Genomic DNA, 16,553 nt, shown 5'->3' with positions numbered 1-16,553 from the left:
CCCAGAGCTCTTCTGTTCTAAGATGACGTAGCTATCTCTGATTGGATCTTTTGTGTGTTGATTTCACAGTATAACTCTGTGAAGGCAATCTTCTTTCCTTCACTTTCAAGTTCTATCTACCTATCATCTATCCTTCCCAAATATTTTTGAGATTGTTTCAGACATAGATTTAAGATAATGAAGCTTAAATTTCAGAGTCCCTCACTAGAATCCTTCTAAATAAAAAAATTAATTCCATGTCTTCTTTTATACTTCAAAGTTAATATTCACAAAAAGAGCTCCCAGATTTGTATTTGCTTTAGACCCCACAAAATCTGCATTTCCCTCTGGAGAGCTTAGGAAAAAAAGGCAAATACAAATAAGAGCACACAGACAGGAGTTTGAAAGGAAGACTGGGACAAAGAATAGAAATAAAATAAGCCAAACATTAAATGAGTTTATCCAATTGAGCATCAAGCTCACCTCTGAGCCTCTGAGGTTCCTGGAAGGCAAAGTGGAGAGGGGCATATCTGCACACTGTAATTTTAGTTACCAGAATGGAGGAAATTTTCAAAGAGAACAAAAATGTTATTAGTACTGAACTCTGAGGAATGTCTCAATGGAACATGTTATAGGGGACAAAATCATACTGGAACCAGCAGTGGTTCTTTCCATTTCGATAGAAACCTTCTTGGAAACAAGTAATAAGTTTTTGCTCAAATATGCATTGAGCAACTCTCCTGTACCAGGCACTCTCTTGGGCAGATGATAGAGATACGGACGTGGCTCTTGTCCCCTCACAGGGCTCCGGCAAACACACTAACAATCCCACGGATAAGGTGACATATTGCTCACAAGAGCCTGTACAAAGAAGTGTTCAATCACAAAGGGCAGTGGCTTACTTACATCAGGGAGATGAAGGAAGGGAAGAAATAACTTCTGAGCTCACTTTTAAAGGTAAAAATATTCTTTACATAATAGTTGTCGCTTTATAGAGAGTGTGTAAAAAACTGCCCACTCTCTAGATTTGACTCATTTGACTCATTCCTGTGGCTTATAGATAACCATTGCCATTGCAAGATGGAACAGCATTCATTGGTTTATCCTGCAGACCCCAAAAAGGTCCACGAAATGCATCGGAGCCTTCCTTAGTTCCTTGTGCATTTGAAAGATTTTTTATGACTGACTCATTGCCTTTTCAATGGATATCACCAGCTTATTAAATTCTTTAGTTTTCTGTAGAGAATCAAAAGCACGATGTTTGAACATTACAATAGGAAACTTTGGGGTGGGAGGAAAGGAGCATTTGACAATGTACCAATAGACATCCCTTGGTGTTCAGGTATTTTCAACTTCAAAAATCTTTATTCCAATGAGCAGTTTAAAATATTTTTCCAAGCAGTTCCCATTTTATAGCAATGGAAGAGAAAGTGACTCACCTGGCAGCACCTCAACAATTTTTAAGCCTCAAAGTGAGGAAGAGCCTGCGTTTTAAGCCTCCAAATGTTAAGTAATAGAAAACATCTTCATGAGGAAAATAAGATCTCATAGTGGTCTTGCTTGGTGAGATTTGTATAGCTGCAGTGAACATTTCTCCCCTGCACTGGCATTCCCAAAGGTATGGAAACATTTCTGCATCTTTCTAAAGTATTCAGCTGCAGCAAGCACTGCATCAAACAGTCTTACAGTTTTGCTCGCCCATGTGTCTGGCCAAACACCTTGAGAATGTTGCCTTGCATTATGCATGGCCCTCTAACTCCATGCAAGTTTGAAAACACATGAAAAGTCTCTTCTTGCCATCCTAACTTTCATTCTCTTTGATGGATTACAAAGGCAAAGCAGTTCTTTGCAATGGAGCGGGATTTTTCAATCATGAGGAAATCTGGAGCTTCTGAAATTGATACTAAAATTATGATGCTACCATCATACCTCACTCAACAGGGGATTTGCAAAGGAAAAAAAAAAAAAGATTCAGAACCAAGTCACTGTCATACTGCGGCATACTGAAACACCAGGTCAGGAATTCAGCAGTCCTTTGCAGAAAACACATCCAGTTTGAAATCACATCCAGCTTTGTACAAAGTTAAAACATGGAAATGAAAATTTAGGTTTCCAGTTTTGGTTGATCAGTGATCAGTAATTGAGCTGAAGCAACGTAACCTCTGTGCATTTAAAATCAAGTGATTTTTAATGTATCTAATAACTAAAAATAAGATTTTGTTCCTTCCAGGGTTTTTAAAAATATCATGGTAAGCTTTAATTTCTCCTTCTTCCCTCCCTACTAAGAAATAGGAAAATAGCTCTTGCTTTTAAAGAATACAACACTAGAAAGAGCTAAGTTATAATGATTAGTTAAAATAAGCAGAGGGTAGTTGTTTAAAGATTAAATACTAAAATAGAAATTTAATGATTCGTACATTTACCACCTGTTAATACACTTTAGAAATGTGGAGAACAAGTCTGAACAGCTCATTAACAGCTATCATTTATTGACTGTGTACCATGTGTCAGACATTTTTATGGATTATCTCATTCAATTCTCACAGCAGCCTTGTGCAGTGGATATTATTAGGCCCTTCCAGGTGAAGGCTTAGAGAGGCTGGGAACTTGCCTGAAATCACCCAGCTAGTCAGTTGCAAAGCATGACTCTCACTCAGTTCTGTCTTATTCCTATCTCATGCTCTTACCCACACCAATATCTGAGTTTAGTGGAAATGATAAAAATCCCTGACTTTTGTAATAGTAATATCTACCATGGTATTAGTTATTTGATGAACCAACTAACCTAACCTAACCCTAACCCTATTAGTTAAAATAAGCAGAGGGTAGTTGTTTAAAGATTAAATACTAAAATAGAAATTTAATCATAGCAAAGGTAGTTGGTTACAGCACAATACTACCTGCTAAGCAATGCTTCAATAATATGTAATCCTTGCAACAACTCTAAGTGGAAAACTGAACCACAGACAACATAAGCAACTTGCCCCAAGGTCACAGAGTCAAAGAGTGTAAGAGCAAATCTTCAAACCAAGCCTGGCTCCCATTCCTCTAAGGTTGGCTAGGAGTTTTCATCTGAATACAGACTAAATTCATGTCCACAATTTATACCACATCCATTTGCATTCTGAAATGGTTCCACCACCTCAGCAGGGCTTGGAAATTAAAGTAGAAGCTGAAAAATTGATGAAGCTCATGGTCAGTGTGAACAACCTAATACATTCTGGACTTATTCTGCTTAGTTTCTATTGCAGAGTTTAATCCCCACTTCTGACAAGTGAAAGAGGACTAAAAATGATGGCCATGTGTAGTTAATCAAATAAAATGCCAAATGACTTTCAGCAGCTAGCACATGCATCTCAACACATTTAAATAGGTCTTTTGCATATGTGGATATATTTGCTCAGGCCCATATAATGTATACTTGGTGTTCTGTGCCCAGAACATAAGCCTAGCTTAATATTTGCATACGAATGTTCATTAACCTTACAGGTAAGCACAAAATATTTGATATCATGAGGGTGTATTGAACAAGCCTTTAAAGTTTGAATATTAATTTCCCAACTCTGGTGAGTTCAAGGAGTTCAAGAATAAAAGTAAAATTATTTCAATGATGACTATGTATTTTGGGGAGTTTTTTGTGCTAATTTTTTGTTTTTTTGTTTTTTTAGGGCCGCACCTGTTCCATATGTAGGTTCCCAGGCTAGGGGTCGAATCAGAGCTCTAGCTGCCGGCCTGCACCACAGCCACAGTAACACCAGAGCCAAGCTACATCTGTGACCTACACGACGGCTCATGGCAATGCTGGATCCTTAACCCACTGAGCAAGGCCAGGGATAGAACCTGCATCCTCATGGATACTAGTTAGATTTGTTTCAGCTGAGCCATGGCAGGAACTCCTGTGCTAATTTTTTAATGATCTGCATGTTCTCATGTGTTAAGTTTCTGAGATTTTTATGCTGTGTTAAAGATGTCATATACTAATGTCTAACTGCTCTCTTTATTGTTTTCTTTCTCTCCAGGTATCCCCAGTATTTCCAGTATTGGTAGTAAGTAAAAAAACAAATCACCATACCAAGTCTAGGCTAGCTTTGCTTTGTTGTTCAGCATCTCAGATCTATTTTCCCAGTGTCCATTTCTGATATAAGAGCGTACTTCCTTTGTGAATTGAGTTGTGTTTGTTCTCTGCACAGATAAAATAGTTATGTATGTATAACTCCTCTGTGGATATGGCAGTACCACAGCTTTTCTGACCACTTTTGATCAATGAAGTCTACCTTTACAGGGGTGCAATTACTTAGGTAGCCATTGCTCATTTAGCAAAAATATAAACAGTCTGATTTATCCATAAATAGTAAGCAACAAAAAAAATTGAACTCTCTCCCTAGGACTGGGTATGGATTTCTATAATAATTTAGAAAAGCAGAGAATGAATGCTTTAGGCGTATTCTTTCAAAGAAATCACCACGAAACCAGAGGCAGGGAATTTTATTAATGCATTAAACTTTAGCCTTTGTGAAGGCCTGAAAGAGGTAGGTTTGTGATAATTAGTCTTTCTGGAGGAATAGGGGAAAAATAATCATTATGTCCAATTCTCCCCTAAAATACAGTGATCCATGTTTTCCTGACTCCTTAGGTTCAAGTTTGATAAAGAAGGAGCATTAAAAATACATGCAAGATTTAGGAGTAAGCCTACTAGAAATTCCTGCAAAAAAATCTTTTAGTAGAAATATCAGCAATTGAAAAGAGAAATCTCTCTTCAACCCTCTGTGGAATATTTCTCTAGTATCATTGAAAAGAGCATTCTACCAGCTGTCATGGGAGAACCAGACTGTAGCTCCCTCTTTATATATAAAACAATGACACCCCAACACCAAGCCTGAAATGCTCACTAAGGAATATGCCCTGTAACTTTTCAGAGCGGAATCTCACATATTTTCATATATTTGTTCCCATTTTCTCTGGTGGCTAAAACCTTTGACCAACCACTAAGTAACTGATTTGAAGTGAAGTACTGAGGAAGCCAAGATTTTGAACTGTAAGTGAAGGAAGCATTTTCACTGGGCTCTCACCCCTCCTGGTCCTCGTCGTCCAGTCTGGGCCTCTGAGGGTGATGGAAGTGTAAACAGTAGCAGCTGAAGCCTTCCAAGGCCCAACACCCACCTAAAAAGCCATAACCCCATAATTAAGATAAAACAACACCCTGCTGCTTATAAATGCACAGCCAGGCCTTCCATTTATAACTCAACCTGGTTTACCTAAACTCGTGAATAGGCTCACACACAGATTTGTTAAGCACTAGACGTGTTAAGTGCCTTGAAAATCGGCCGCTTTGTACACAGAGATAGAACTCGTGCTCACATTCATGTACATATCAACCTAATGCTATAGCCACCTCTTTGTGATCCTGTCGAAATCTCATCAGGACTACAAAGTTGCAAATGAAACCCTTAAACTCTAATAGTCTAACTTTTCGGCTGTGGTATCTCCTTTCGCGTTTTCCTGTGTAAATACCCCACAGTGTGCTTCTTTCAGGCCTTGACAATTGCATTTATACATGCATTTCAGAGCAAAAGGAAACCAAGTAGAGACATAATTGAGGCTGCTCTGGCGATCTGGCCTGTCAAAAGTTTCAGAAATGGATGGGTGGAAAGTAGTTCTTTGGTGCTGGGGCATGTTTCTGTTCAGAGTGTCGGTCGTGTGTTGCATGGAATCTCTGACTGTACTGCTCACTCGACATCTCATCCGGCCCCCTCCACCCCATGCTCCATCTCTGAGCATCAGCAGATGTTGACCTTTTGTACACTGAATTGGGAGATTCCAGTGTTGTTTTGCCTTGTTTTATTTTGAAATCAGTGGTGACCTGAAAGGATGCTTTGTTGTGCCTTTGGAAAATGTATTAACCTTCATTATCAGGGAACTAGGAAAATTTAACTCCTTAACACCTAACTGAAACCCTCTAACAAAGTGATAGCGTGTCCCTCTGCCTTCATTATGCCTCTGGCTGTTCTGGGTGGAGTGCAATGGATGTTTCTTCAGATTTCTCCAGCAAACAGGATATAAGCGCTGCCCAGGGTCACCCAACATCACACACAACTAGCTCGCTTATTGCCTAGCTTTAAGGTCAAGAGATTTACGATAAAACCATCAAACACGACTGTATCTTCTAGGCTGCTTGAGTGGCATTTACACATTCCTTCTTTGAGGACTCATAAAGTGCTCGCTATGTGCACTGGTGGATTCCTTTACTCTCCAAAGGGCAAGAATTCATGCATAGATGACTCACTGCCTATTCTAGAGGGCACAGGATTGGGGTTTCCATGTACAAGTCAGAGAAGAGAGAGCTGCTTGGATTTTTGACTAAGTTTGGGTCTTTGCCAGGGCTTTTCTCTTTATCCCAAGGAAGGAATCAATGAACATAATTCCACCAAGTATATAGAAAGATGCCATTTGAATAGATGTAACACCCATGAGACTCCTATCATCAAAGAGTAGTTCAAGGAAAACGAATGATGCATATTACCGACATAAATTATTGATGTACGGAACCATAAGTTCACATACGTATGCTAAGCGTTAGTCACATACAAAGTGACTAAAGATGTGGGGGGGCCTAATAGATTTCAGTATAGATTTCAAACTGTCAGCACCTCTACTAAGGTTCAAATACATGGACAGAATGGTCATCCTTTCCGATCATCTGCTAAAAATATTTTTGAAACAAATTTCCATTAAGGTCATTTGTACCTGCTGTTGTCTATCTGTTAGGAAATAAGTTTTCCAATCATCCCAAAGGTACTTGATTTAAAAACTTGGTCATTTTGATGTGCTTTGGCCATGGCTTAAAATATATTGGTGATATCCTCAGCAATTAATGAATCCCAAAATAGATCTGTAGCCATTTGAGCCCATGAGCTCTGTTTTTTCCTTTACCTGATGCAGTAGTAATTCATTCAGGTTTCATTGTTATATAAAATGTACAGTGCACTTATAAGTAAACACAATTTTATCCAAGTGAACATTTGTTGATGCTAATTATCCAAATTAATATTTGGTTTGGTGGGGGTGTTTTTGCTAAAGTGATAAAATAATCATTCTAACTTATATTATCTGATCCTTAGTCTTTAAAAGCAAGTGATTTCACTAATTATGTTAAACAGTATATTATTTAAAAAACATAATTAGAACAAGAGTTGGCCTAATGTGCAAATAGCTTTGTGTGAGTGGTTATCACTTAAAAAAACAAATAATAGAAGCTCAAGTTTAAAAAGTCAGAGGTTGCAGTTACACTATCCACTGAAAACTCGCATCAGGAAGCGCCATTTAAAAAACCTGGCATTTTTTCATGTAAACAAAAACCTTTCTTAGACTAGAAACCGGAAAAAAAAAGACAGATGTCAGCATTTTATGAACCCTAGTGTACATTATTTCCTTAAATTACCTTCACGTGATTGACGTCATGGTTTACAAAGTGTAGAATATTGATGGAGGCGTTTGGCTGCCCCCTCCTCTTCAATCTGTTCAATTTGAAACAACAGTTCACCTAAGGGAAATATGCCATTTTCCTGCTTTCTCTTAAAATGAGCATTGCCTTCATCCCAGAGTTAAAAATTCATCTCTAATTTGATGTAATTGGCAGGACTATTAAACAAGGGAAGTGCTACCTGCAGGGATCCATCAGCCTGTTGAGAAAGCTCAGAGATGCTTTCATACTTGAAAACATTTGATGCCAGTTGGAGACCTTGTAAAAGTTGTTTTCCATACAGCATCCAGATATTTCTGTTCGGTACTGATTTACTGTAGAAACCTGGATCGTGAGGAAAATAACAAGGTTAATCACTTCCCCACTCAAGGGTTATCAGTAATCTTGTTCATGCTATTCAGAGAGCTGCAGTGTTTGTTTGTTTTTTCCCCTTTGCTTTAATACTTCTAAATCCCCCAAATAAAAGTTTCATTTGAATTGCCCTTTAGCTAATTAGGTTTTGTATAATGAAGGGAAAAATTATCATTTAGTGTAGCTATATGGCAAATTGCATGGTGTGTTACATTAATTTTGATCTGTTTGCTGATGTTCTAGAAGGAAAGCTGAGGTCCCAGGTGAAGTGCCTTTGGGACTTCGTTATATCATGTACCCAGTCTCCTCATCACAGATCCATTTCATATTTGTGTAAATAGCATTTCATATTCATGAAACCTTTGTGGTTATCCTAAAATTGAATGAACATTAGGGCATAGCTGCTTCTTTAATCCCAAAGAATAAATTAAATATTCCAGTGAAGGAGGAAGAAGTATTCCCCACCTTAAAGAAAAAAAAAAAAGAAAGAAAGAAAAGAAAAGAAAAGAAATCCAAGGGATTTAGCAGTCTTTAGCAAACGACAATGCCCACCTTGAGCAAATTTGACTTTTTTCATGTATTAACCTTTTCTCAGGTGACTTTAGCATGTCAAGCCACTTTTTAAGTGTGAGCTATCTATACCTTTGCTGTTATCTCTGTGTGGGGGCATCTGGAAATTCCTAGCTCAAACAAAGATTTGCCAACATCTCTGAAAGATCCTATGATGAACTTCAAACATGTAACTGTGAACTAAGAGTGAGGGTATCACCAAGGTCTTCTTGGAATATCAGTAGGGAGCTAGCCAGCCACCTGCTCCGCTTTCTGGGAAGAGTTAGACAGAGCATCCGCTTGGAACCGGAGGGAGATGTCTCCGCATGTCTACAGAATTCCTTTTTACAAACGGTGAATCTGAGGTTCAGAATGTCTGAGTAACTTCCCAAATGCAGTGCGGCCAGGAAGGTGTGTCTGACTCCAAAAGCTACACTCCTGATGTTATACCCAAGTGGATGAGATTAGAAGGAAAAATTCTAGATTTATTGACTCCCACCCTAGATTCATTCCAATCAGAGACATTCTACTTTAGACCTGTTGATCCCTGAATTGTCCCATTTCTGGTCAGGGAAGTTTAGTGTCCTGGGAAAAAACAGAAGTTCATTTTCTGGTACTCCACTGTGTAGTCAACAGAAGCTGCATCAAGACATGCCCTTCCTCTACCAGCATCAGTAATAAACATTCTCAATAAGCTGAGGATGAAAGGAATGTAAAAATGTTACCTATGTTATAGAACATGGGGAGGTTCATGAAATTAGCTATGCAAATTGCAAAACATGTTTTTAAAAATCCCATTTTTTTTTCTTTACTGACATAGTCACTTACAGCAAAATAAAATTCTGTATGCCATCTCAAGGACAGACTTACCACTATTACATTAGATTTTGTCGTCCCCACTGATTTAATGATGCTGTGGTTCTGAGACTAGGCAGCTCACTATAAAGATGATAAGATTACCTGCAAGGCCCTCGTGGTTTCCTGAAGAGCTTTAGGGCTTTCTATAGATTCCTTTCTAAACATCAGGGATGTTGTTCCCAAACTCCCTGAGGAACAAGAGCAGTAACTGTACAAATCCAAAGGGGGGACCTACCTTGTGACTTTGTCTCCATCTGATGTTTTCTTCAAACACCCTGGAAGAAGGATGTTTAATGAAGGCTCACGAACATCCTCTCAGCAGTGGCCTTTTATATCTGTGGTGACACCATGTTTATCATCATATTTTAGAACCAGAAAATTATGTAAAAATAAGTGTTTTTAGGAAACTTAAAGAGCATTCATCGAACATCATCATTTGTACCAACAAGGCAACTAAAGCTCAATTGAATTGTCTAAGTCACCTGGATAGTGGCCAAGGCAGAACTCCAGCTCACTGTCCAATTTCCAAACTAAAACTCTTTAGAATTCATTCACCTCGTTTAATTAAATGACCAGGATATGAAATACTACAAAGTAGACTCTTCCAGGAAAAAAGACATGGGAAACCTTAGTTACAATTTACTCTGCTTTTAAAGGGTATCCACAAAGTGAGTTGAAAGCTGCCTGTGATTTTTGCTATGTGAATGCATATAAGATAGACGACAATATCCTAAAATCCTACCTGTAGAGCTCTCTATATCACACTCTCTCCTTTTTTTTTTTTTTTTTTTTTCTGCTGCACCCATGGCATGTGAAAGTTCCTGGGCCAGAGGTCAAACCCGTGCCACAGCAGAGACCCAAGCTGCTGCGGTGACAGCGCCAGATCCTTAACCTGCTGCACCATCAAGAAATCTCCTACAGCTTTCTTGGTTAAATAAAGTATTTTTAGCCTTCTGCTTCAGGCTTGCTTTTTAGCCTTCTGCTTCAGGCTTGCTTTTCAGTTTGATTCACCAGGGCGTCAGCAATAGATGGTCAAGTTTGGCAATTCTAACAGTTCTCTTCAACTGACACGCAAAAAGTTTTCCTTGCGGCACAGAGGAGATAAACTTTCTTCCAAAGTCTCATTTTTATAACTAGAATCTTAGTTTTTCTGATTTATGAAAATGAATTTCAAGTGCCACAACCAAATTGTCACATAGCAGTTTTCTGAGTCTCTCCTTAATTAAAAAAAAAGGATCAAGATACATACATGACTCAGTCGAAACTGATATGCTTCTAAGCGGAACAAAACTTGAAAATTAATATTTTATATTCAAGTATTAAAAATCAAATCCTTCCCACAGTATTTCAAACTAATTCATATTGCCTTCTGAACTATAGTATTAAGCCTATATGTAAGCCTAGATAGTATTAAGCCTATTGATGTAAACCCTCAAACTAGATTATTCCCTAAAGTAAGTTGTATCTTACATGAGCTTTTTTACATATCAGAATCACTTTCTTTATTAACAATTAAGATTGCAGAAAATAAGGGGAGCACATTACTTCAACTTCAATTCAGTAAGAACTATTTACACTACAATAATCTTCTTTTTTATTACAACCACAAATAGAATAATAAGAATTAACATTTCTTGAATGGTCACTACAATGACAAGCAAATATTAATTCATTCAGTCTTGACAACAGCCAGCAGGTAGTGTCATCACCCCATTTCTCTTTTTCTTTTTTTTTTTTTTTTTTTTTTTTTGCCTTTTTAGGGCCACACCCCGGGCATATGGCATTTCCCAAGCAAGGGGTTAAATCAGAGCTGTAGCCACTGGCCTGCGCCAGAGCCACAGCAACACAGGATCCGAGCCACGTCTGTGACCTACAGCACAGCTCACGGCAATGCTGGATCCTTAACCCACTGAGCGGGGCCAGGGATTGAACCCACATGGATACCAGTTGGATTCGTTTCAAATGAGCCACCATGGGAACTCCCCACACCATTTTTCATGTAAGAAATCTTAGACACAGAGAAGTTAAGGAACTTGTCCAAGAGGTAAAACTGAGATTTGAATTCAGCTCAAGCTCTATCCACATGTACTGTACCTTAAAGAAAATTTCCCTAAATAGGCATTTCCTAGTGTTCCCATAGACATAATTTGAAAGTTTATCGATGACAATGGAATAATAGCATCTGATGGGCATTTCAGATATTTTGTTCCTTTTTAAAGGGGACAGTTGTGAAGTAGGTAATCTTGGTATCCATATTTCTCAAGCCAAAGTCTTTGGAGACCATCAAGGTGAAAGATGTGTGGGGCCAGGATCCTTGAGAAGCAGGGATTTCTATAAAAGGCTGTTCTTGAAGGACTGGCCATCTAACAGTAATGTGAAATCTTTTCTAAATAAATAATTTCTAGAAATCACATTTTTTCCTAAAGTGATCATCCAGTTCAGGTAGGTCTGTTCTGTTAATTCAGTGTCTCTCCATCAGCAAAGTGCTCATGTGGAAAGGAAGGCAGCAATCAATAACCTGTATATTTTGACTACTTGTCACCAAATATTTATTTATTTAGTGACACCTGGATACAGGCGTAGGAAATTATTACATTCTTTTTCCATTTATAAATTTTGGCAGATACAGCAATATCAGTATTTTCTTTGCTTTTATGTGTGTGTGACACACACACCCAGCCACAGTAGATCAGCTTTTCTAGCAAATATTTAAAAGACAAAGTTATAGTGAAAGTTCCATGTCTTACAAGACTGTTATTTGCTATAATATGATTATGGAAGAAACAGTCTGATAATACCTGTTTACAGTAGCCTAGCCACTTGATATCAATTACTCAGTTATTAGATATTTACGGAGGCCTTCTGGAAGGCTTTGCCCTTCCTCAAAGAAATCCAATCTAATTACAGAGATGAGAAATGGACTTAAATTTTCAACTAGAAATATTAAAACTTATGCTTATCCACATATTGATGAGAAATCAGGATCATAGAAACTAATATACTGAAGGAGTTCAGAGGTGAGAACTCTTCTTGTAGACTTGGCTGGTCCCAGGAAGCACACATGAGTTGTGGTGTTGAGTTGCTCTCAGTGAAAGGTAGATTTAAGTCATGAAATGACTGCATTAATAGTTATGGCCTATGTAGCTTAACAAAAATAGTTTTGAAGCATCCAGTCCTAAGCCTGGCTGTTCTCCTGACTTTCCAGAGTCTTTTTTTTTTTTTTTTAATACTAGTGAATCTAAGAAATAGCATCAATTCTTAAATTAACAATTCTTATACTTATATCCGGATTGGAGCCAGTAAATTTAGAAACATATTTTGAGTTAAAAAATGACATGAAAACATATATATATACCCATACATATAAACCTTAAATATGATCAGCTGCACCTTGGACTATTCTCCTTAAGCCAGAACCACCAGTAATCCTTCTCTTTCTTTCTCTGAGAAATTGCATCAAAATAGGAAATAAATCCACTTCTTTGCAGAGATAATGGCTCACACTTAAAACATACCCTAAAGAATCTCTCCTGAAGACTAATGCAACCAGCTCATATCTGTAAATATAAATTGCAGAGAACGGAATCCTCAGTGAGAAATCGTTTCCTTCGCGTTATCTTCTAGTTTCAGGCACCAGCTTTATGTAACGATTTGAATTGCCCGAGTCCCCATTTGGTTATTTGTACGAACACTCTACTTTATTGCAAAAGTTAATGTATATAGCTTTGTTAGGGAACGGGCTATATATTTAATGTCCATTCAATGTTTTGGGAATCATCAATTGCTTGCTCTTGTTTGGTGTGGGAGTCATGTTTTGTTAAGTGCATCACAGCCAAGTTAAAAAGCAGATGTGTGGTTTGTGTCTTTGTCCATATAATTTTCTGTTTAGACCAAATGACATTATAGCTGAAAATAACATACCCTGATTTTTCCTGATGCATGCAGATCCTCCAAAGTTTAATAGGATATGGCCGAATATTTCTTCCCTTGAGGTTTCTAACCCCAAACAAGGTAGGAGCATGTAAAATTCCCGCTGACGTAAAATCCCACATTTAGGGAGAAAATCCCGTATTCTGTTTTTTAGCACTAAATAAGAGCATTGTCATAAAGCCATGTCTTTGAAAGGATCATGATTCAAAAATTTTTTTTTCTAATGTGAGGAATGTCCCAGAAATATTGTAGTGAAAGATGTAGGAAGAATTAGATGCCATAGAAGTTATAAGCACTTTATCAAATTTACGCTAAATGTCAGTGAGTCCCAGGAGAAACCTAGGGTTCAGTTGCCATCACAGCGTGGAATATAACTAATACGTCTTAAAAACTTGTGAGTGTCACAGTTGTCCTTCCACCTTGTCTCCCTTTTGCTTTGCTTAAGTAAACTGGTACACTGGTTATATTGAGGGTCAGGGAAATACATAAAGGCAGTATTGCAAACCCCCCCCCACATTTTTTTTAAACTGTTACTCTGTATTGACAGACAGAAATTTGGATATGTCTCCCTCTCTCTCTCTTTTTCTCTTCTACATTACAGTATGTTTTCTCTGTTGAGGCTTACCCTTTTTTAATCCTTTGTGAATTAACAATAATGTCTTCCAGGAATAAGAATAACTTGTTTTCTCTCTGTCCTTAGAGCAGCAATTATTTTCTGACTTCTAACATCATAAATAAATAAATAAATACATAAATACATAAATAAATGAATGAATGAAACTGACAGCAGTGTGATTACACAGGAAGAAATAGAACCTTTAAAAACTGGGCAATAAAATTCATAAGATGCAGTATAATATTAAAATTACATTAACATTTAGCCTATAGATATACATCGACATGTATAAATAGTTTATATTAATAGAAAATTGTCGTCTTTTGTGTTCTTCCTTCTCAGAAAAAAAAAAAGGCACATCTTTGGCTTCCACCTTTCTTCGTTACATACAGGATGTTCCTTTTAAGCTCTAATGAATACAGATGGAGGAGGAAATGAGCAAAAGAAGGAACCAGGAAATAGCTGCTAAGCAAAACAAAATATATTAGCAATTTGTTGAGAAGTCAAATTGAAGGGCTGCATTTTCAGTCCTTGATCAGAGTGATGAAATCAAGACTGTCCTAGATACATATATTACTAGCAAATAGAATTATCTTAATCATCTGCTCCAAATGAATTTTTTCAAGTTTCTGCATACATATGTGGAAGAAATACAGAGACAGATCAAGCTCACCCCATTAGTATAATTCTGTGAGGATTGGGGGGAGGTTTAGTGGCTTTGTTCCTTGGCAAGTTCAGTGAGAGCATCTTCAGTGAAATGTCACTTGGTATTTCCCATTGAATTTCATATCTCAACAAATTATACAAGACAGGATCTAAGACTTAACACTTCTCCACAGTAAGTTTTGTGCTGAACAAGATTATGCATTGTTCAAAACCTGAAACAGACCCATTTAATTATTTTGCTATGTTTTCTGTGAATGTCACAGAACTCACAGCTTTCAGGAATCTTTAGTTAATGCTGTTTGCACATTTTTAGAATGTGGATAATAAATTCAAATAAATTTATTTGAGAAGCAGCATAGTTGAGTAAAGTGCTTGTGCTTGAACTTGAAATTTTAACTAAAGGTGCACTTTCTAGCAGAGATCAGTTCCGTGCAGATACAATTTATCTGGTCAACATCTGCAAAGAACATCAGGCTCGATGCTGTTTTTGCTGTTTTCACAAGCAACTCTTCATGAATAAGTGGAAAAGAAAGGCAGGCAAACTTAAACAAGAAATTCCTGCCATTAACAAACAAATATTATGATGGTAATAAATGTTGACAAAAAGACTTCTTTTTTGAAAGGTAGGCAGATTCGAGGTGACTCTTGAGACTGAGTCCAGATTCCACTGAAGGGTTGACTGTTGTGACTATGTTCTGTGATGTCTAATCAACACAACAAAAATAGTCTGGTTTATGTGTAGATGAGCTTATGGTTACGCAGAAGGACAGATATGGTGAATTGAAGCAATGACATTGCTAATTAACTCAACAACTCTTTTAAGAGAGGGACAATAGGGGATCCTAATATCCATATTGTTATTGGAATAACCTCTGCGTAACTGGATTCTTATCTTAGATGATAATTCTTTTTGCCTCTGAAAATAAAGCTTCTAAACTTTATTACTGACAAGGTTAAATCATTTTCTGCCAAATACAAGACTTCCTTTGTAATTGAAACAAACTCCCAGAAACAACAGATACAAACAGTCTCTTCATGTAGGGCTCCTTTTCAAGTGGGTTGATAATAAGTTATTACAATTTGAACGTTTCAGTATTGTTTCTAATGTGCTGTTCATTCTTTTAAACCTATCCAGTTGCTCCCAAATTAGCTTTGTCAACAGTTTCTTCTGTTCAAGTTGCAAACCACAAGAGAGGTAGGAATTCTTGGATTCATACAGTGATTTCATGGTGTTATGTGTTGTGAAACATTGCACTGTATGAATCTGGAATATCTGTGAAGTGTACCCATCAGCTTATTGGTGAGGCATGTTGACTGATATCAATGCATCAAACGCTAGTGAGAATGTCATCTGTAAGAGGAAAAAAAAGTCACAAGTTTGACTGCTGCAATATTTGTTTTCTGAAAGGTTAATATGTGTACGAGCATTATAACACTTTAAGGTTCCTGTTGAGAACATGAATGTTAGAATATTAACATTGTTACTCATTTGCATTGAAAATTAGGAAACTCACTTACAGTGAGTTTCGAGGATGCTTTTCATGAGAACAGAATGGCAGGTTCATGTATGGTGCCCATTTGACTTTTTGGCAAATGAAATACTTTGGAATTTCTACATCTAAACATTGTTTGAAATGAATTTGAACAAATACCAGTGAAGATGAATACTGGGTTAAGCATTGATTATGACTCCAAAATAATAGTTACATTACTTTCTTTAAATGGTAGTGAGAAGAACCTCATCTGTGACTCATGAATGGCCCATTCCAGCTAGCATCTGTCATTTACAGACTGAAGATTTTTCAGGAAACATAAAAACTCCTGTTTTTATTTTACCATTTCCCTTTAAATGTCCTATGTGACAGGTGTGTCTTGTTTTCCACCCTTGACTGTTGGATATATGTCATATTTTTTGTTTTATTTTTAATTTTGTTTTTCATGAAACTCCTCTTACAAAGAAATGTATTTATTAATAGATGAATTTGGTTTGACACACTTGGAGAAAATGACCTGAATAGCTTCCCTATTCCTTATTGAAGAGTCAAATCCTTATCCAGATTTTAATCCGTGTGAATTAGTCCCTTTATGGCATATAGAGAAAAGGAGGAAGCTGATCAGAAGATG

General features: G+C 37.3%; 1 protein-coding gene across 10 annotated transcripts in view; it reads left to right on the top strand.

The window, feature by feature from the left end:
• The window catches only part of NTNG1 (netrin G1), a 319,109-nt gene that overhangs the window by 243,685 nt on the left and 58,871 nt on the right, over positions 1-16,553 (top strand). For 4 of the 10 annotated variants that reach the window (XM_021090116.2, XM_021090115.2, XM_085023794.1 and 1 more), the window contains exons 4-6: positions 3,999-4,025; positions 13,163-13,228; positions 15,565-15,624. In XM_021090116.2, coding sequence (XP_020945775.1) covers positions 3,999-4,025; positions 13,163-13,228; positions 15,565-15,624 — 153 coding nt within the window. The remainder of the gene's footprint in view (positions 1-3,998; positions 4,026-13,162; positions 13,229-15,564; positions 15,625-16,553) is intronic. The other 6 variants (XM_021090119.2, XM_085023799.1, XM_085023796.1 and 3 more) reach the window with 2 other exon arrangements.

The sequence above is a fragment of the Sus scrofa genome, chromosome 4 (genome assembly GCF_054392235.1).
Source record: "Sus scrofa isolate SSC_HxYL_T2T_F1_AM1 chromosome 4, Sscrofa_HxYL_maternal_Yorkshire_Landrace_v2.0, whole genome shotgun sequence".
In the NCBI taxonomy this organism is placed as follows: domain Eukaryota; kingdom Metazoa; phylum Chordata; class Mammalia; order Artiodactyla; family Suidae; genus Sus; species Sus scrofa.
Note: the sequence above shows the minus strand (reverse complement) of the source record. Positions and strands in the feature narration are given on the sequence as shown.